General features: G+C 57.8%; 1 protein-coding gene across 2 annotated transcripts in view; it reads right to left on the bottom strand.

Moving 5' to 3' along the window:
- Window positions 1-20743, bottom strand: part of SYNE3 (spectrin repeat containing nuclear envelope family member 3) — a 73903-nt gene that overhangs the window by 21594 nt on the left and 31566 nt on the right. For both annotated transcript variants that reach the window (XM_037031103.1, XM_037031102.1), the window contains exons 3-8: window positions 16293-16465; window positions 14701-15010; window positions 8986-9147; window positions 7038-7385; window positions 4625-4761; window positions 3989-4163 (exon numbers count right to left, since the gene is read on the bottom strand). In XM_037031103.1, the coding sequence (XP_036886998.1) occupies window positions 3989-4163; window positions 4625-4761; window positions 7038-7385; window positions 8986-9147; window positions 14701-15010; window positions 16293-16465 (1305 nt within the window). The remainder of the gene's footprint in view (window positions 1-3988; window positions 4164-4624; window positions 4762-7037; window positions 7386-8985; window positions 9148-14700; window positions 15011-16292; window positions 16466-20743) is intronic.

Below are 20743 nucleotides of genomic sequence, written 5' to 3'. Positions count from 1 at the left end.
GACCAGTCCAGTCCTCTGCTCAGCAATAGCAATGGGCTACCTCCTGGGTGGTGCTTGGGACATTCTGAGGGGGCTAAGGGCCTGTGGGAGCATGATCAGGGGTAATTCAGGAAGGCTCCCCAGAAGAGGTAGCACCTGAATGGAGTCATGAGACATAGAAGCTCGCCAGGTGGAAAGGGGATCTAAAGGGGATTCAGAGGCCTCCTTGTAATGGGCAGCTGCTCCCGTACAGCCTGAACTCTGCACAACCCAGGCCCTGCCTCCTCCAGGAAGCCTGCCCTGACCACATGCCCAACCTACACTCACTTTCTGCCCCAAAGCCCTGGGCCAAGCCTCGGGCCCCTGCTGATTAGCCAGTTGTTTGGGTAAGGCCCAGGGCCCTGGAGACCAGGGGTTTTGTTGTCAGCTGGCCAGAGTCTGTCTGTTTTTACCCGACAACACTGAGATGCTGAGCTAGGTAGGAGGCCAGAAGAACAAAGACCCTGGACCAGAAGAACAAAGACCCTGGCCCAGGTAGGCAATTGCAGTTGAGGCAGAAAGGGAATGTTTTCCTAAACAAAGTTTCAACCAACTGCTGTGGGCATTCAAGGCGGAAGTGGGTTTCTGGTTGGGGAAATCCAAGAAGGCTCCTCAGAGGAAGCAGTACTGACAAGGGCTGAGGGGGTCCCTGGTGGAAGGACAGCAAAAACATGGCTGGCATGAATGGACTACCGTGTCCTGCGAATGAGGGCGGGTGCTTTGTGATCGGCCACACAGAGGTCAAGCCTCTTTAGGTGGGGGGTCACCTGTACCCCCTTTTCACCAAATCCAGACATGATATCATGGGGTTAAGAATTCAGGCTGGGCAGTTGTCATTGTGATGAGTTGGATTATGTGCTAGCTGGGAGGCCATGGGCAGTTCTGAGCCTCAGTTTCCTCATTGGTAACGTAGGGGTGGCCACAGCCCCGCTCATGGGGGTATCGCGAAGCTTAAATGAGATGATGCCCGTGAAACACGTAACAGAGCAAGCCCCGCAGTGGGCGTGCCTCGAACAGCAGCTCTTCCCAGCTGGTGCTGTCCACCCGCTGTCCCAGGTCCAGCTGCGTCCTACCCTGGGAAGGAATGGCCAGGTCTTAACCCTCCCCCACTAGCTCAGAACGTGACCTTCTTTGGAGACAGGGTCCCTACCGAGGTAGCCAAGGTCAGGTGAGGTCATTGGGGTGGGCCCCTGATCCAGGCTGATGGGCACCCGAATGAAAAGGGGAAGTTTGGACCCAGACACACATTCACTGAGGGAAGAAGAAGTGACAGCACATGGGGAGAAGATGTCCACGTGTGGACAGAGGCAGAGACCGGGCTACATGCCTGGGGGCACCAGTGGCCGTGGTGAACACCAGTGACCTGGAGGAGGCGAGGCAGCACAGGCCCCTAGAGCCCTCGGAGACAGTGAGGCCCTCTGCCTCCTCGACCTTGGACTTTCGTCCCCAGAACTGCGAGAGGATACATTTCTGGTGCTTTAACCGCCCAGCTTTCGATATGTTGTCACAGTTACCCTAGGAAACGGATACACCGGCCATGCCCAACTTTGGGGGCTCGGAGTTTCAGTTCTGGAGGAATTCTGCAGGTCCGAAGGCTGCTCTGAGGTTAGACATGGGAGCTGAGTCAAAAAAAAGACAGGGCGGGCAGCTCAAGCCCTAGCCGGTGACATCCAGGCCGCCCGGCTAGGCTGGGGACAGTGATACAGACTGACCCTCTGCCAGCAAACCGAAGTCCTGGCCCAACTTGTTCCAGCCCACGGCTCCAAGAAACCCCTGCTCTGGGGGTCCCGGCCACCCTCCGGAAGGACAGTGCTCTCGCTCCCACCTCAAGGAGGTCCCGGTGTGCCTTCTGCCCCGGTGGGAAGGAAAGGACAGAAGTGTACTTGTTGCAGAGTCAGACAGGCCAGAGTCAGAGCCACAGTGACTGGGTGACCTGGAGCAAGAGGGGTTTCCCCTGTGTGAGACCCGGTTTCCTCGACAGTCAAACACCTGTCACAAAATTGTTCTTTTAACTCACAAGACTGCTCCCAGGAAGCAGCGCACTAACAGGGACAAGAACGTTAGATGGAAGAGGTGTACAGCCCACTATTCTGGCCCCGGCTCTGCCTCTCTTGAGTGGCCTGACCCTGGCAAGTACCCTGACTTCTTCCTGGCCTGGGTCCTTCAGCAAAATGAGGGCAGATGGTAGAAATGGGGACAAAAATCGGTGTAGCTGGATGTTCAACATATATTAATTACTGACACAAAAATTAGAAGCAACCTAAATATCTGCGATACACTCAACACATTATGGCATACCCACAGATAGAATCGTAGGCAGCCATTGAAAATGATGACTTTTTGGAAGAACTTTAAATGATGTTGAAAGAAAGCTCGTCTGTATAGAGTTGACATATCAGTGGGTAAAACTATATAATATGACCTCAAATATACAGAAACTGTAATTCATTAATTAAAGCTTCAGTCTATTGATGACCAGATCTCATGGAAATGGCTAGACGGATTTTCATCAGATGCAAAGGGTGTATTTGGGGTAGTCTAGCCTAAAATTGAGGTTTATGGCACATATGAAATTCTCTTTGGGGACCCCAGAGGAGTACCTCAAAAAAAGGACCATCATCCTTTGGAGCACGAGGCCGGGGGCCCACAGGACCCCCAGAAGGAAAGGCCACAGTCTGCAGCGTGGGCAACACGGAAAGAGAAAACGCTTGCTTCAACCTGAGCGCCCAGTGGAAAACCATGAGGGAGACCCTGGTCTACAGCCGAGGAGGGTGCTCCAGGCCAAGGAGGGGCCAGCGCCGGCCTCCACCAGATTGGACAGAAACAGTGATGGAGACAGTGCCTGAGGGGTCACCTGTGCCCCGAGGCTCATGGGAATACCCGGGAGGGCTCTGCTTCCATCACAAGTCTTTACATTCTCCAAGGAGACGTGACTCATGTTATCAGAGTGGAATGCACACAAAGTGGGGCTGACACTCCCGATGCTCCCGTGTTTGCTTCCACCCTGCATGTCTAGAAGCCTGGCCCTGCAAACACGCTGTGGACCTCGGAGCTCCACGGCGGCCCAAGGCAGTGTTTACAGGCGAATCGGAGCTACCATGGTGACAGGCGTTTGTGGCAGACACGGTTTGTGGCAGACACGGTCCGTGGCTCTCCCAGCCGCCCTTCCTCCTGCCTTCTCACGGAACAACCAGGATTTTGTTTGGGTAGCAAATGGCAGGTTTCCAGGTTCTAAGCTATAATGGACACCCATCGTGGGAATCCCGTCATCCTCAGCCAGTGATTGGGCCAGGGGTAGTCATGTGACCTCAGTTGGCCAGTGAGGTATAAGGGGAGTCCGCTGGCAATTCTGGGAAGGAGGATTTGCCTCCTGCTGGAAGTGGCAGAAGGAGAGTCCTTTAGCTCCCATGATGTTCCTTCCTGCGTAGATGTGGCTGTTCACGTGCACATGCATGCTGGCAGCTGTGGGCACCATCGAGGGGTGTGAAAGGAGGGCTTAGAACTAGAGAAGTCTGGGTCCTGAATGATGCCACTGAGCTATCAAGCCAGCCTGGGGCCACCTGAAGATCACTGAGTTTTAAGCTACCACTGGTCAGGTCTCCTGTCACTTGTCACATGCATCCTACCATGTAAAGGTCATGGCCTGACGTGCTCTCTCGTTGCTCAAGTCCCCACCGGAGGGCTGCCTGCAGTGGGGTGTGGAAGGGAGAGGGCATAGAGGCTCAGTGCAGTTTTGGGGTTACACCGGGCGCCGGGCTTTGCCTTCCGAGGTTGATCTCTGTCTCCGATAATGAGTGTCAGTGTTTCCTGGGCACACAGGCCTCCTGTGCCAGGCGCCTTTGCCGTGAGCTTTACCAGACAAGCAGAGGACCCAGGAGCACGCCTTTCCCTAGAGAATACCCAAGGTGCCATGCTCCATGGTGACCTCCCCCAGCCTCCCAGGTCAGCCCTCCGGCAGGGCCAGGCTTACCTCGATCTGGGGCAGGAAGGTGTGAATGGAGGGCAGGTCTGGCAGGCTGGCAGTGACGTCCAGAAGCCTCTGGGCCAGGTCCCTCCACAGCTGCAGGTCCTGCAGAGGCCGCTGGACACGCTGCCACAGCTCCACCCCCGCAGCGTTGCGCAGTCTGGTGCTCTTTGCCTTCATGCTGCAGGGCCATGCCAGTGAACCAGAGAGAGTGGGCTCAGTCCAGGGTGCGGCCTGGACCCCCAGGCACTGACATGTACTGTTCCCAGGGTGGCCCCTCTGCTATTGCACAGGCTGTGAGCCATGTGCCCTCTGGACAGAAGTGCACCGGAAAGAAGCCAGTCCCCAAACAGACTTGCAGCCCAGCTTCACCACCAGGGAAAGTCAAGCTCTAAAGAGCAACTACGGAGCCCCAAGACAGGTATCACTCGCCCCTGGGCACCTCCCAGGAGCAAGCCAAATCCTCGTTTGAGTGAGACCAAACTGAGTAAGACCTGTGAGAGCCAGCCAGCCACTGAGAGGTGCAAGAATTACTGAGGTTACCAGGTGGCAAGAGAAAGCAAGCCCAGTGCCCAGAGACGGCATCTGATGGGAAAAGGGGGTCCTGAGTCCTGCCCCTCAGCCCCTGACCCCTCCCTGTACCTCTGAAACTCCTGGATGGCAGCCACGACACTGTCTGGGATTGGCTTCGGGTCGTGGGGAAAGACCATGAGCTCCTTCAGCTGTGCCTGTAGCCGGTCCACCCGGGGCTCCTCTGCAGCCAGTGCCGCCCGCGTTGCCTGCAACACAAATGAGCCCCAAGGGGGGTGGTGAGGTCCCAGGACAGGACAGGGCGTGTGTCCAGGGCAATGAGCATGGCGGGCAGGAGCGGGTCAGCCAGGGAGAAAACAGGCAGGGACTTGACCCTGCCCCTCCACCTCCTGATCCATGACTCTCTCTCACCAGGCTGGTGTTTCTCTTGATATCACCCGCCTTGCAGTGTAGTCACGAGTACTAGCCCCTAAAAATACAAACAACTCACATCTAGGACCAGTGACACCATGCTGAGTGTGTTGGGTGTCTCATCCATTTAAGCCTCCCAAGGGTTCTCGAGGGTGGGTGGGTGTGTCCCCATTTCATAAGCAAGGAAGTGCCGTCCAAGTGTTCTCCGACATCACAGGGCCAGTAAAAGGTGGGCACTGGAGCCAGGCCCCCGGGCTCCTTAGCTGCCTCCTCAGTACCAAAAGGCACAAGGGCCTAAAGGGTTGTTGGCAGGCCACAAGGACATTTCCACGGAGCACCACAGAACTGTGCCCTGGGACTGCGTTCTGCCCCCTCCGTCCTGGCTCATCTCCCTGTCTATAAAAGGGGGGCAGTGGCCATGCCCCCGCAAAGGGTCCTGCAGCACTCCGTGTGGCTCTGAGGGTGAGCTGCCCAGAGAGGATGCTCTCTTTGCAGGCTGCTCCTTCAGCGGAGGCCCTGACACACCGGCTTCCCTCGAGTTTCTTAAAAGGACAAGCAGTCCACACTCCTTTCCTGGTGCCAGGTGGACTCGGTGCACTTGGCTGTCCCTGCTCCGCTGGGCCAGGGCAGTCCCTGCCTACTGCAGGTCACACGGCCGTGCGGCCACATGCCTGGCCTGGTCCCCAGGCACCCAGATGGCTGGGCTGGGCTGAGCAGGTTGGGTGTGGCTGCTCCTGGCTACAGGACACGTCACAGGAAGTGCACACGGTAACTACGCGAGTGCCATTTAAGAACAAAAGTCTCTAGTGATCAATTCTGAAATTCCCTTTTGCTGATATCCAGTGAGTCAGGACTTGATCAGAGTTGAGGTGACACCAGAATCAGGTGTGGCAGAGAGCCTCTGGCAGGCTGTGGTCAGCCTCCCACTTCAGGGACAGGTTCCCAAAACACACGTGGCTGAGTGACAGGGGGTAGTGGCAGGGCATCCAGGCCACCTCGTCCCCCTCCCGAGCTTGTACCCTTTGACCTCCCCTCTCTGGACCTCACTGTCAAAGCAGTACTTTGAGTGTTGACTTTTTGGCAGGTGCTAGTCTAAGGGCTTTTTTCCCCACATGTTCATAAAGAACTGAGGGGGGGTCCCTACTATTAAGTCCCCTTTGACATTTAATTGAGGATACGAGCAATTCTCCCAAAGTCGTCCTGTTGGCGAAGTGAGGACCCAGGACTTGAGGCCAGCATCCCACCCCAAAGCCCCCGCCCCTAACTGCCGCCCACACCTCTACCTCGTGCCATGGCACACAGTGCTGAAGGGGGACAAGTCCCTGGGCACGAAGCTGATCACGGTGGGATCTGGCCCCCAAGACGGGCCTGAGCAGGCCCCAACAGGCACGTGCGCCTTGCTCCGACACACACAGAAACAGCTGTGCTGGTGGGCAGACATTAGAAGGGAAGGGAAGAGAGACGCGCAAGGCACAGCGGAAGTGGGTCTGGGTGGTTTTTCTTTCAGACACGTCCCCTGACGGAACCGACGCTGAGTGGCCTCGCTGAGTTAATACATAGTGGTAGGCGTGGGGAGGGTGTTTATTTTTGTAAATCCCTCAGTCCACAAGTTGAGCCTCCTGTGAGTGGGCCTATGGGGCGGGGGAGGGGAGGGGATCCTGATCGGGCACCCCATGTCATTGGAACCCGCCCCACTCCCCAGAATGGGCAAGTCTGTTGGCCTCCCCAGACTCCCCGCTGTGTTTGTCCATCGTCATCTCTACACTAAGAGCTTTGCCCTTGGCTTGAACACCCTCTGCTCTGTGCTCAGGGAGTCGTCCACCCCCAACCCCCCTGCCGGGCATGGAAGGGGCAACGTGGAGACAATCCGCTTCTGGTCTTATTGACCCACCGATTCATCATGTGATCCTAGGAATATTGGGAGTGGGGAATCTCTCCAGGCCTCGGTTTCCTCATCCAGAAAATGGGTGCAAACACCCAACTTTGGGAAAACCAGAGTGCGTATGCTGAAGGCTCACTGCGATTCCCACCACAGAAGCAGAAGCTCCCAGGGGCCACAGCCCAAGGCACACACGCTGCCTGCTCGGCTGTGGCCGGACCCAGCGCCGCTTACCGAGTAGCGCCTCCATCGGGCCACCAGCTCGTCCTCAGTCCCCGCCTTGGCCGCGGGCTCCAGGCCGTCCTCAGCCAGCCTCTGGAGGCCCTTCCTGAACTCCCCGAGTTCGGCCTCCAGCAGCTTCCTCTGCTGCTCAAAGGCCCCCTCGGAGCTGAGCAGGCCCCGTAGCTGCCCCTCCTCCTCCTCCTGGAGGGCTCGGAGCTTCTCCAGGACTTCCCGCATCTTCTCCAGTTCCTTGGTGAGCTTCTCTGCACCCAGAGGAGAGGTATTTTGGATGACCCCCACAGCCTGCTCCTCCAGCCTCTTCAAAGACTCCTCGCCCCTGGGAAGGTCTTTGGCGATGCCCTAAAGGGGAGAGTGGATAGAAAAAACCTGGAGGGCAGGGTCAGGCCGAGCATGGACTCCCAGACTCCTGGCTTAGGCCCAGCGGCCCCTTTCCAAGGGACGGACTGTCCGCCTTCATAGCCCTGACTCACAGCAGGAGGATGTAATTCCCTGCCCACGTCTCTCACCAGACATCTCCTCACGTCAAGGAGAAAGTCTCTCTCGGGTGCTTCTCTAAATGTCGTTGACACTCCCCGACATTTGTTAATCTGCCCTTTTAGCAAAGACTGAGGCAGCCGCAGGCAGAGTCTTCAGCTGCAACAGTACGGAGCCACGTGGAACCGAGTGACCCCACCGGATTTCATGACATTAATTTGTAGGGTTTCCCGCTAACTACGAATGAGTACTGATTATCCATTCATGACAATGATGTCAGGTTTCTGATTTAAATAAACGGTCATCAGCTTTTGATTTTTTTAAAACTGTTATGTAAACACCTTTAAATCTATTTTCTCTGAAAATACCTTGAAAATATTTTTTAACTTTTTTATTGAAGTGTAGTTTACCTGGCATAAAGCACACAGACCTTAGGTGTGACCGTTCAAAGAGTTTTGAGAAATAAGCACGCTCATGTAGCCCCATTGTTATCGAAACATACGGCATTTCTAACACTCTGGAAGATTCTAGTGTTTACTTGAAGTCATAGAATGTGTTACTTTTTTAAACTGGCTTCTTTCACTCAGCATAATATTGTCTTAGACTCTTCCATGCTGTGGTGGGTGTTGGTATTTCATTCCTTCTTCCTGTGAGCTACATCCCTGCAGGTACACATAATAACACATTTGTCCTGACACGTAACATTCTAGCGGATTGTTTACCCAGCACTCTGCCGACAAGAACCTGGATTGTTTTCCGTGTGGGGCCACGATGAGCAAGGTTGCTGTGGACATTTTTATATAAGCCATCGTTCATTGCTGTTCTTGTAAAGTGAGTCCATTTAAATACAAATATTAAATAAAGGGTACAGGTGCTGTATAATGTTGCAAAAATTATAGAGTGGTTTTCAAATCATTGGAGATAATCTACCCAGTTACTTTACAGAGGGAGTCAGAAGTTGACTCAAGGTCGAGGCACATCGGGAAGGTGAGAGGGGACACAGCCCCTGCCCTCGGCAGGCTTGCTGCCACTACCAGGCTTCTTACCCTCAGCCCTACTGACATTTGAGGCCGGGTCATTCCTTGTGGTGAGAGCTGTGCTGGGCACCATAGGATTCTTAGCAGTGTCTCTGGTCTCTGCCCACTGGATGCCAGTAGCTCCCCCGCCCCCATCTGTGATGACCAGAAATGTCCCCAGACACTGCCAGATGGCCTCTGTTTGAGACCCACCAGTCTAGACCATGCTGCCAAGGCCTGGGCTTTCCTGGTGCCCTGCCGGCCCAGAGATCTCCACAGGGCAGCTGAGGCCCCAAACATTCTTCACTAGATCCCACGCTTTTCCCCCCATGGGATCTGTATCTCCTCTGGCCCCCAGCACTGCCCGTTAAATAAACTCTAACATGGAACTCGCCCCAGGCGCGGCTCCCTCGGGGGGCCCCTGGGTGAGACACGGCCAGGTTAGTTACCTGCAGCTCAGAGAGACGGAGCCTGTGGGTCAGCTTGCAGTTCCGCCCCATGCAGCCCTGCACCTTCTCCACCACCGCCTGCAGCCACAGCTGGAACTCGTCCACGTTGGCTTGGTAACGCTCGTGCTCCCGGGTCACCTGCTCCAGCAGGCCCACTCTGTCCTGCGGGAGGGAGGGGCGTCAGCGGCCGTGGAGGGCTCCAGCCTGGCTGCCCTGGCCTTCGAGGCCTGCGTGTGTGTGCACGTGCACGCGTGTGTGCATGCATGTGTGCACGTGCATGTGTGCAGAGTGATGGGGCACAGCCAACCCGCAGCCCAGCCCCTTTGCTGGAAACAAAGACCCCAGACATTCTTCTCTAGCTCATTAGCAATAAAAGCCAAGAGACTCCCAGTTTGGGAGACCAAAGCACATCAGTGCCGGGCCCGTCACCTGTACAGCTGGCTTTCTGTCCTACTGTGCCCTGGGAAAGGCACCCGAGACAGGGGCCTGGTCACCGCAACTCCTGCCAACTAACACTGTCGTCTGAGCGCTCACCACGGGGCCAGCGCTGCCCCGGGAACTCTGTGGGCACCACCATCTCCCTGGGCTCTCCCAGCGGCCCCTCACAGGCAATGTTCTTGGTCCAGTCTAACAGACAGGGACACAGAGGCCCAGAGGTGGAATGACCTGTCCGAGGTCACCGGCTGCCTGGGCAAGCACCAAGACTCAAACGCAGCAGCAAGGCTGGGTGGCGGGGGACGGCCCCTTCACAGCGGTGTCTATGGGGCATGCAAATAAATGGCAGGCTGCCCGTTTCCTTGCGCAGGAGGCCGAGCCACTCGCGTGGGCTGGAGTTGCCTCGATTTTCAGACAGCCCCACAGAAGTTCTGACCACACAGGGCCAAGACGGGAGTCTGAGGGTGACTGGCTCTGGGAAAAGAAGCGTTCCAAACACAAGACCTACTCTGTGCCTAGGTCCTCCATTGTTTAAAACATACCACTGATCACAGCACCCTCTCTTTAAACCCCTCCAGGGCTCCTCACTGCCCCCAGGCTCAAGTGCCACAGTCTGGAGGTCAAGGGCAAATGCCATGACTGGGCAAGGGGAGCCGGCGGTCCAGACCCTGGGCTCGGGGCCTACTGCCCATGACTCGAACCATGGCCCGCCTCGGGCATGCGATTAGCCCTCTGTGCCCGAGCCTCTCCACCCGTAAGTGGCGGTGAACAACAGTGCCCGCCCCTCTGGGCTGTGCTGGGACTGAACGGGTGGGAGCTCACACAACCCAAGAACAGCAGCGGGCGGCCTGGTGAGCACTAAAGCACGGTGAGCCGTCGTTCACGGTCACCCGCTGTCCTCTGTGCTCTGGCAGCACCACCCTCCAGCGCCCTCCTTTTCCGACGAAGTGCCGCTGCCCAGGCTGAATAAAGGGCCGTCCCTCTGTTGTGGCTCCCGCTGAGGGAACCAAGAGTCCCCTACAGGCAGGCTGCGCCGCGTCTCCCAGGTCCACTCAGGGCAGGCTCTGTGGATGCCTCCTGAACAGCAGGAAGGACACACACTGGGTGTCTGCCAGAGGGGNATGCGATTAGCCCTCTGTGCCCGAGCCTCTCCACCCGTAAGTGGCGGTGAACAACAGTGCCCGCCCCTCTGGGCTGTGCTGGGACTGAACGGGTGGGAGCTCACACAACCCAAGAACAGCAGCGGGCGGTGAGCACTGAAGCACGGTGAGCCGCCGTCGTTCACGGTCACCCGCTGCCCTCTGTGCTCTGGCAGCACCACCCTCCAGCGCCCTCCTTTTCTGACGAAGTGCCGCTGCCCAGGCTGAATAAAGGGCCGTCCCTCTGTTGTGGCTCCCGCTGAGGGAACCAAGAGCCCCCTACAGGCAGGCTGCGCCGCGTCTCCCAGGTCCACTCAGGGCAGGCTCTGTGGATGCCTCCTGAACAGCAGGAAGGACACACGCTGGGTGTCTGCCAGAGGGGAGGGGCGGGGGGGGGGAGTGGGCGGGGGATGTTTCAAGGAGAGTCCAGGGAAGGGAAAGAGGGGATTTCCATTGAACAAGCACTGGCTACGGGCCTAGAATTTGACGGGCGCGATCTTACTTAATCTTCACAAAACCCTCCCACTACGCAAGTGCCCAAATCGATGCTGTGGGGTCACAGAACCCTCGCAGGGCCTTAGACACAGGATTTAAACAGCTTATGTCAGACTGCAAGTCGGGGCTCCAGACCCGAGGTTGGCCACCTGCAGCCGGTCCGGCTTCCCCAACCTACGGTTTCTGTCACAGCTGCTCCTGCTGAGGGGGGGCAGGCAAGCACAGGCAAACACCCCAGGACTGGGTGCTTTCTAACACAACCGAAATGGGGACACTCCAACCCAAATTCCACATCTTCGCATCACTGAATACTCTGGAATGGTGATTCCGTCACGGAATACTCTGGTTGGTAATTTCATTCAAAGACATAAACACCGTGTTAAGCTCACAGACCACGCAAAATCCAAACACCCAAAATCGAGAGGTGAGCTGGGTGTGGTCCATGGGCTTCAGTGTGTGGACCTCGGCTGGCAGCCACAGAGCCCCGGGGGCTCGCTACGAGCATGTACGAAACGAAGTCCCCGGCTGGGAACCGTGGGCAGACATACAGATTCCAACACAGCCCTGCTCTCGGTGCCTGCCCCTCCCTTTGAGAAGCTCCTCGCCAAATCTAGAAATACTAAGTAATTCATTTAAACCTTCGCTACAACCACGGCAAGTAGGAGAAAATAATCCCACTTTCGAGATGAGGAAAGCGAGGCACCGGCCAAGCCCTTCAGTGAAGAGCTGAGAAGCCTCCCACCTGTGGGCGTGAGGCCCGGAGCATCCACCGACAAAAACACTGCTGTTTCAGGGACGGTGACCTGCTCCTTCGCCTTGCCCTTCCCACAGGATTGCCTGTGTCCACCAGAGCTTCTCCACCCACGGGCAAGGCTTGTTCAAGAACCAGAGGGTCAGGAGCAACGAGCAGAAAGTAAACTCTGGCCCGGCTGCCCGATGGTTGTAAATGTCGTGGTGACGCAGGCCCGTGTGCTGAACGTGCCGGCCGGCGGCTGCGTGAGCATGTGAGTGGTGAGGTGCTGGCACCCCGGGCAAATGCAGAGTAAATAAAGGCTTCAGTGAGAGGGAGCAGGCTCAGACAGGACCTCGGACGAGCGGGGCAGCCGTCCAGGCGAGCTCCGTGCCAGGCAGAGAGATTGCAGAGCACAGTTCAGCCACCACCGCGGCCAGGGCAGCAGATGACAGGGGTGACACATGGGAGAGGCCTCAGCCTTCTCTCATTAGACCAAACAATGAAACCATCTGTGGCCAGAAGAGTTGTCATGAATGTCAAAACCCAGCCTGCTGACACAGGCGCCGCAGACCTACCCTCTGCACAGGCTGCACGGGCCACCTCGACTCACGGCCAGATGCTGGACACTCAAGCCTCCTTGAGGGCGGGAAGCGGGGGATGGAGGGCGCTACTATGCCCCTGGCTCTTCAGAAGATGGAATCGCTGGATTAAAAACGCTCCAACAAAACAAGCCAGACCTTACTGGCTACCAGCCTGCTCCGTTTCTTCTTCGCTTCCAAGTGCTTTGAGTTGACAGGGAACACACCCTCCGGCTGAGCCAGGCTTTTTACTAAATAACTTTTTTAGAGAGTGGTCACAAAGGCCACCAGCCCAGAGGTGGCCCCCACGGTGCTTCCGTGGTCCTGGCCACGTTAACATCAGAGGCTTTGCTAATTAGCATACTAGAAGTCAGAAATAGATTTTCAGGGGCAAAATTAATGGCCTGCTCCCCAGGGGAGCTCTGCCGAAGTGGGCTCATTGGTGAGAGATGAGGGTTAGCACAAACGGCATCTGCCACACACTGACCAGTGTCCCCTGCCAGAGTGCCATGGCGGAGCCCTGACCCCGGATGGGGTGGCATTTGGAGAAGGGCCTGTGGGGGCTGCTCGGGGTGCCATGAGGTCCTGAGGGTGGGTCCCCAGGAGAGGATTCGTGCCCTTATAAGAAGAGACACCAGGGAGCTTGTACTGTCCACCACAGGAGGACACCATGAAAAAGCAGTGTCTGCACCCCAGGAAGCGGCCCCCCACCGGAAACCGAAGGCACCGGCACCCTGATACCGGACGTCCAGCCTCCGGGCTGTGAGGAGTGAATCCCGGTTGCTGGAGCCACAGGCCTGCGATTTCATGACAGGCGCCCAGGCCGACGAAGGCAACACCCCAGGGGCCCACCCCACTCAGAGAACAGGCCGGGGCCTCTGGGGGTCGGTCCTTCCACAGCCCCAATCCTATCGCCGGGTGGGGGGGGATTTCAGTGCCTGCCGGGGGGGGGGGGGAGGGGGGCGGCGCTTTCTCACCTGCTTTGAGAGAGCCTTTTAGGCCAGGTGACCCCGCAGCATGTGTTCAGAGCAGGGGACCAGGAGGCACCTGGGCCACCGTGAGTCTTCCGGGACTACTGGACAGCAGTGTTAACCACCCACTGGGGTGGAGCCAGGCTGTTTTCCTGCAGCCAGGGAGGGGGCAGAGCGGCCGGGGCGTGGCCGGGATATTGCTCCCATTTTACCGATGAGGACCCCGGGGTGGGCGCTAACTCTCTTGCCAAGGGCAGTGAAAGCGCCTGCCCCTCTCGGCAGTTTCTCAGTCGTCGGAGGGTCATGGCCCCCTCTGGAATCTCACAGCAATGTGCCCGTTCTCACAGGACAGTCTGAGTCTAACATCGGAGGGCCCTGGCCCCTGCCCACCTGCCACCTCTGAGGGAGACTGTGAAACACCCAAACTTAGAATGATTCCAGACACACCCCGCACCTGCGATGGGCACACGATGTAAGGGACAAGAGACCCTCACATTGCAAAGAAGAAGGGGGCACATATAAAAGAACCAAATAGGATTTCTAACATAACAGTAATAGTGATCGAGCTTAATAACTCAATGGGTGGTGTAAAAATCAAAATAAGAATGAGGAGAGGGAACAGGGACCAAGGATGGGCATGGGGATGGGGACGGGAAAAGAGGGGGTGGGGAGGAGGGAGGAGAGCCAGCCAAAAGCCAACCTTGGTCCATCGGTCAGCAGGTCAACCCCACGCACATCGGGCCCCCACCCGTGTACAGATCACTGGAGGGCACACGGGTATGTAAATGGCAGATATGGGTTGAGGGGTGGGAGGGTGGGTAGAGGGACAACTGAGGAGAGGGCAGTTAGATGGTGAGTGGGCAGAGGAACAGACGGGTGACAGGTAGTGAGTGAGTGGGTAGGAGCGTGCAGGGGTAAACGGTGGTGGTTGACAGCGGAGAGATGGGTAAGTGAGGGGTGGGCGACGAGGTGGGCAAGTTGATGAGTGGGTGCATGAGGAGCTCATGGCTGAGTGGGTGATTAAGCAGTTGTCTGGACAAATAGGAGATTAGATGGGTTGGCGGGACGTAGATGCGTGAGCAGAGAGGAAACAGATGTTTAGGAGGGTGGGCAGCTGGGCAGATGGCTGGGAAGGTGAGCAGGTGGTAAATGAGTGGGCAGTGAATGGGACACTGGGTCGTCTAGTGGGGACATAAATGGGGGCGTGGCTAGGAGGGTGGGCAGGTGGGTGAATGTTGGCAGGTGGGCATTGGGTGGGCGGTAGTAGATGGATGGACAGATGGTCAGTCAGCAAATGGGTGGCTGGGTGGCTAGAGGAGGTGGGAAAATGGCTGCATGGGTGAACGCCCACCACCATCACCCACCTGGGCTTTGGCCTTCACAGCATCGTACTTGGCCTTCATCCCCTTCTGGGCGTCCTCGTCCACGCTGGGGTCCCCGATCCTGTTGAACAGCGAGGCCGCCTCCTCCAGCAGCCGGCCCAGGAGCACGGCCTGGCTGTCCACGTTGTGCAGCAGCACCTGGGCGTGGCTCAGCTGCCACTGCTTCTCCTTGAGGCCCAGCTGCATCTCCACGGGCGGCTCCAGCACCACCGTCATCTTCTGGAACCAGCGGTAGAACTCGTCCTGGGCCAGAAGGTATTCACTCCAGTGCAGCCATACCCACTCGATCCGGCTGCGGGCACACAGACCATGGCGCCCTGAGACCACGGCGCCCTGAACGAGCCGCCAGCCTGTCTCCTGGCACTATGTGTCTGTGGGAAGGGAACACGGTGACACCCTCTCTGGGCCTTAGAATCACCTGGGCAGCTCGCTGACACTGCGGATTCTGGGCCCTACCTTGGTCCTGCTGGACAAGACCCCGTGGAGGCGGGGTGGGGGGCTAAGGATCAGGGGGCCTCTGATCCCAGACCTGCTCTAGGACCACCAGCCTTGCAGATGTAGCTTGTGGAGCCTTAGCTACTGGCACCCCAAATCCTCACCCTATACTCTCACTGTTGGTGTGCCGGGGCCCCCAGTCATTCTGCTCCAGTGGTGGGACTGGGCACAGGCACCCAGACTTACCACGGCATGCCCGCTAACAGACACTGCCAGTGCCGCCGGAGTGTGTCCGATAATTGCAGAGGACACCACTGTCTGTGGGCTTGTCACCACCCTGTGGGGACCGCAGGCTGAGGGCCTGTGTGTGCGTTCCGGGGGTGCCATGAACTCTGCACAACACTGCCTCCTCACTCGCCTCAGTTTCCCCATCTGCAGCATGGACGTGACCCCATCTGTCCAGCCACATCAAGCCACTTTGGAATTCCATGTGAAAAGGCTTGAAAAGCAAAAGCACTGTGTGAAGCCCCCTGGCCCACTCACCACTCTGAGGGGTGGCGCTGGCGGTTCCTGTTTACTGAGGGCCTACTGTGCGCCTCGCTCTTCACATTGGGTATCTCCCCCTTCCATCCTCCTAACAGCCTTGGGGAACATTTGATTATACCCACTGTCTGGGTGAGGCGCCCGAGGCTCAGAGAGGTCAAGTAACTTTCCCACAGCCATACAGCAAGTAGGTGTCTGAGCCAGAGGCCCCCCTCGGGGCAATCCCCACCCCGCCCTGCCTGGCCCCCCCGCTGCAGGCAGAGGATCTGGGCTGCAGTGCTAGCAAGAAACAGGCCTTCCTCCTCCAGGAACTCTCTCCCATCCCGCTGACGGATGTGCACATGGCAAGTCTACAAAGAATTAATTGTTGGCAGAACGAGATGGGCTCCCACTGTCTATTATCATCATTAAGCTTAATTATAATTAGAGAGAGGCAGGCCGAGCTGCAGGAAATCCTAAGAGAACATCCTGTTCCCACAAACCCCAGCACTGGAGAAGTGTGCCCGGGGCGGAGGCCCCAGGCCAGCACGGTGGTGGGCCAGCAGGGGCAGGGGCAGCTGCAGACAAAGGCCTGGCAAGGTCCCCAGCAGCCCTACCTGTGACAGTGAGTCATGTAGGTGACCGTCTCCTCCCACTGGGCCTTGATGTCCCTTAGCTGGGCCAGGATCTCCGGCTTCTGGTCCTCGGGGCAGCAGGCCAACAGCACCTGGGCCGCCTGCAGCACCAGGTCCACCTTCAGGCGCCCCTCTGGCTCTAGTCGGCATATTTTCTGTGGCGGGCACAAAAGCCAGTGTCCAGGGATCAAGGTGCGAAGGGGCAGAGCAACAGACAGTGCAGGATGGAAAGAGGCAGGACTTTGAGTCCAGAGGGGCTGGGGTTTGAGTGGTGGCCCCTGCGCCCTGCTCCTGTGACCGTGACATCCTGCCAATGGCTGTGAGGGTGGGATTGAGGAGCGACAGATCAGCGCTGAAGGGCCATAGCTGTCAGATGACTGGAGGTCCCTCCCTTCCCCATGCGGCCCGTTACTAGCTGTGTGAACTCAGACAAGTTTGGTCATCTCCCTGGACTTGGTTGTATCATCTGTAAAATGGGGATGTTAAGAGCACTTAGCTCTCAGATTCTTGTTCTGGACCTTGACGAGAAAACTCACATGCAGCAGGTACCACGGTGTGGGGCCGTGCGCATCTGCCTCTCGGGTCTGTGCAGGCAGCGGGATTGACCGACGACCCTCGCCCAGGCTGCAGAATTACCTCTGGGCTGGCAGTTTGCAGCAACACCTCGCCTCTCCCTCGGCTGCTCCCACCAGTGACCACACAGGAGTGCTAAGACGGGCCTGTTCCTCCGGGACATTGGGCTCCAGGGAAGGGTGACGGGTCCAGGAGGACCTGAGGCCTTGCCGAAACCCCCAGAACTATAAGGCGGTTTGGGCCACTGCCTGCCCCCCTGGCCTTGGGGTCCGACTTGCATGGACAGACCTCCTCCTTCCCAGCCTCTCTGGGGTCTGGCCCCCATGCCCTCATGGGTGTTTCCCTAACAAACTTCTTGCACAATTAACCTCATCTTGGCTGTGGAGTCTTGGAGGGCTGAGACTAACACACAGGCGGGAGCTATGGTCATCATTGGCAGGGGTTGTTCCAGTTCTTCGGCAAACAGAAGCTTGGTCTCCGAGGTAAAAATGTAACTGGATCCCCGTTCCCGGGCCAAACTGACCAGCCGTCACGGTGTTCAATGGCCCTGGTCTATGAACTGGGGGATAACAGTCCCGCCCTGAGGGTGCCAGGGAGAAACTCCCTCCCCCTCCTGTGTGTGAGGGTCGGCAATCACCTTCACAGGTGGATGTCCCCAGTGGGCTGGCTGGCTTTGACCCTTCTCTGTGGGTGGGGTGGGGGAGGGGCCCCCGCCGTGTCAAATGCTGCCCCACGGAGAGCTGTGTGACCCCAGGCAGGTCATTCAGCCACTCTGGGCCTCCCTTTCTCACCTGAGATAGTGACAACAATTGCTGCTCTGTCTACCTTGTAGTGGTGTAGTATTAATTTTTATAAATACTATTAATTAAAACACTAATACAAGTTCATGCAGCTTTTTAATAAGCAATCAGGTAGACCCTCCCCCAGCCTGTGCAAACGGGCAGTGGCCCAAATCCCTTTCGTCACTCCATGTGAGGATGGTGAACGATGGTGATGGTGATGATGACAGGCGGACGGGAGGGATGTCCCCTACTACGCATCTTACCAAAGAGTGAAGCTGAAGGAGCCCCTCTCTAAGGCGGTCTCTGAGCCATGAATGGGTGGGGGAGCCAGAATGGGTAATTGGAGCTAGAACGGTGAAGATTGGGGAGATTCCCCAAGACAGGAGAAGGGGGTTTGCTCAGGTTTGGGGTGGGCCAGGCACTGGGATGGGGCAGGGCCCTTGGGGGGCACAGCTGCAGCAAGCATCCCTCAGAGACCTGAGTCCCACTCAGCAGCCAGTGGCAATGTGGACAACAAAGGTACCATTGTGACTAGTACAGACCAAATGTCCAAGGGCCACCATGGAGTGTTCTAGACTGAGAAATGTTACCTATCCCCTGCCCAGACCATTTCACACCACTCAGGAGCAAGGGTCCCACCATGTGGCTAAGGATGAATTTCTTGCCCTCCAGTGAGATTTAATTAGATTAGAAACTGGAACAAGTGAGGACCCGATATTGCTGACACCAAGATGCAGGCACACTGCACGCCCACCATCCGAGCCAGCGGGCAGGATGGGCACCATGGGCATTCCGGTTTTACAAGTGGCCTAGCATAAGCTCGGGCGGGATCCAGCTCCACAAAGCAAGGGAGCCAACAGCTTCCAAGAAGTTCGAGCTCTCTCTGCCACCTGCAGAAGGAGCCAGCCAGGCCTTGAAAGTCCCTGTGAGGGCAATGGCCCTCCCCTAAGGCCCAGCAGCCCGATCCTGTGACCTCCTCCAGGCTTCTGGACTTTGCCTCCCTAACTCCTGGTCAGAGAGACGTGGGCTGGACTGAGAGGCACGGGAGACCACGACCAACTGCCCTCTGCCCTCTGCCCTCTGCCCTCTGCACGGGACTGAGTGCTGCGTCCCTGCCAAAGACACAAGGCCTGGCCAGTCCCCAAGGCAGGCGGAACACCTGCCCCGAAACACCACACCAGCGGCTGTGGCTGGTCTGGCAGAGTCAACTGCTGAGCAGCAGACCCCGCCCTCCCTCGCCACTCTGGGGACTCGCCACTGCGAAGCTCCTTTATAGCCCATCACACTGGCAGGGACACCATCCAGGGCTGCGTGGCAAGGGACACCAGCTGGCTGGGAGGGCGTCTGAGTGGCAGTGATAATACACTGTCTCTGTGGAGCCAGTGAAGGCAACAGTCACGTGGTGGGCGGATGGAGGGAGGGCCTCTCGTGGCAGAAGCAGGAGACTAGGAAAGCTTGGAGGGCTGGGGTTAGCCAGTGCTTCCCTCAAGGTCGCCAAGACCAGCGGGGCAGAGTGCTGGACCTTGTGCTGGACACTGGACTCCAGGAGGAGCAGGCACAGACAGGTGTTTGCAGGCCATGGTGGGGGCTACAGATGGGAGCACAAGTGACAATGGAAGAGCCATGAGACCACAGAGGGTGACTGGAGCTCCAAGGAGGGTTGTGGGGAAATCCCAGAAGGCTTCCTGAGTAGGCGGCACCGGCACCAAGTAGTGAAGTACAGACATTTGAGATGGGGGCTGAGCACACGGGAAGCACTGCATGTTTAGGGAAAGCGCATCTGGCTTGTGGAATCCAAGCCCCAGGACATGCTGGCACACCCCTGGCCACAGAGGGGACCAGAATCCAATTAGGAGGCAGCCTAGCTGTGGCCGGTCCCCAAGTTCGAGGCCAAGGAGGCTGAGAATCAGAGGACGAAGATCTGGAGGACTGGGACTTAGGAGAGCAGCTCCCGAGGCTCAGGGCTCAGGGCTCAGGGCAGGGACAGCCAGCGTGCCTGGGTCCTGCATCAGAGCCACCAGAAACAACTCCCTTCTTGGGCAGGCTGCCAGTGTGCCTTGTGTGGTGCCGGGCTCACCACTAGATTCCTCCCCTCCATCCTCCCTCCCTTTTGAGAGGCAGGGGCTCTCCCCTTCCCTCGAAGGGAGCAAGCTGAGGCTCCAGAGTTCGGAGACTCCGCCAAGGCGCCAAGGTGCCGTGGCCACCATGGGGATTCGAGCCGGGCCTGTGTTCCCAGACTGGGGCTCTCAGCCTCTGTGAGTGCGGTCTCCGCTCACAGGTGGCTTCCACCTCCTGAGGGTCCGGGAGCCTTGGCATAGGAGGGGCGAGGGGGTTCTTCCCCCATTTTACTGATGGAAAATGAGGTTGTGGGAGGGCACAGACTTGCTCCTGACTACGCAGCATTGGAGCTGGAAGGAAATCTGCACCCTGGTCACTTGGGACATGCATCACTGAGCTGATGGAGGGATGACAAGGGAGGCCCCGAACCCCAGGGCGAGGTCCCCGGACTGAGGAGGCAAAGGAGGCCCCAGCAGAGAGGAACCCAACGTTTTCTTATCACAAAATTGTTTTTGAAATGGCAAAGCAGAAAAAAGGCGTGCTGAGTCCCATGGGGGGCACAGGGGCACAGCGCCCCTCGGAGGCTCCAGGTCAAGTTCCTGGGGCTCAGGTGAGAGAAGTGCTCCCTCCGGCTTCCAGGGCCCACTCACCCCGGCCAAGCCCGTGGCTCTTCCCAGGGACCATCCCTGCCTTCGCCCAAGCCAGATCCGCCAGCCAGGGTAACGACCCGCCTACACAGGGTGCCAGCGCCGAAGGGATGTGCACCCTACGACAGTGTGCACACACGCAGGGCAGCGGTGTTTCCGGACAGAGAGCGCGGGCAGCTGGGCTGGGAGGGGGCCAGGAGAGACTTGGGGACAAGGGAGCGTCTCGATTCACAGGTGTTGTCACACCTGGACCCAGACGAAAGGGTGTCCAAGTCGAGGTGACAGCACAAAGGCTCAGCGACAGAAAATCTAGGTTTTCTGCCAACAGGAGGACGTACGTACTTGGAAGGTGGATTTTAGGAGTGGGGGTGGG

The sequence above is a fragment of the Sturnira hondurensis genome, unplaced genomic scaffold (genome assembly GCF_014824575.4).
Source record: "Sturnira hondurensis isolate 20B ecotype Veracruz unplaced genomic scaffold, ASM1482457v3 Scaffold0021143, whole genome shotgun sequence".
In the NCBI taxonomy this organism is placed as follows: domain Eukaryota; kingdom Metazoa; phylum Chordata; class Mammalia; order Chiroptera; family Phyllostomidae; genus Sturnira; species Sturnira hondurensis.
Note: the sequence above shows the minus strand (reverse complement) of the source record. Positions and strands in the feature narration are given on the sequence as shown.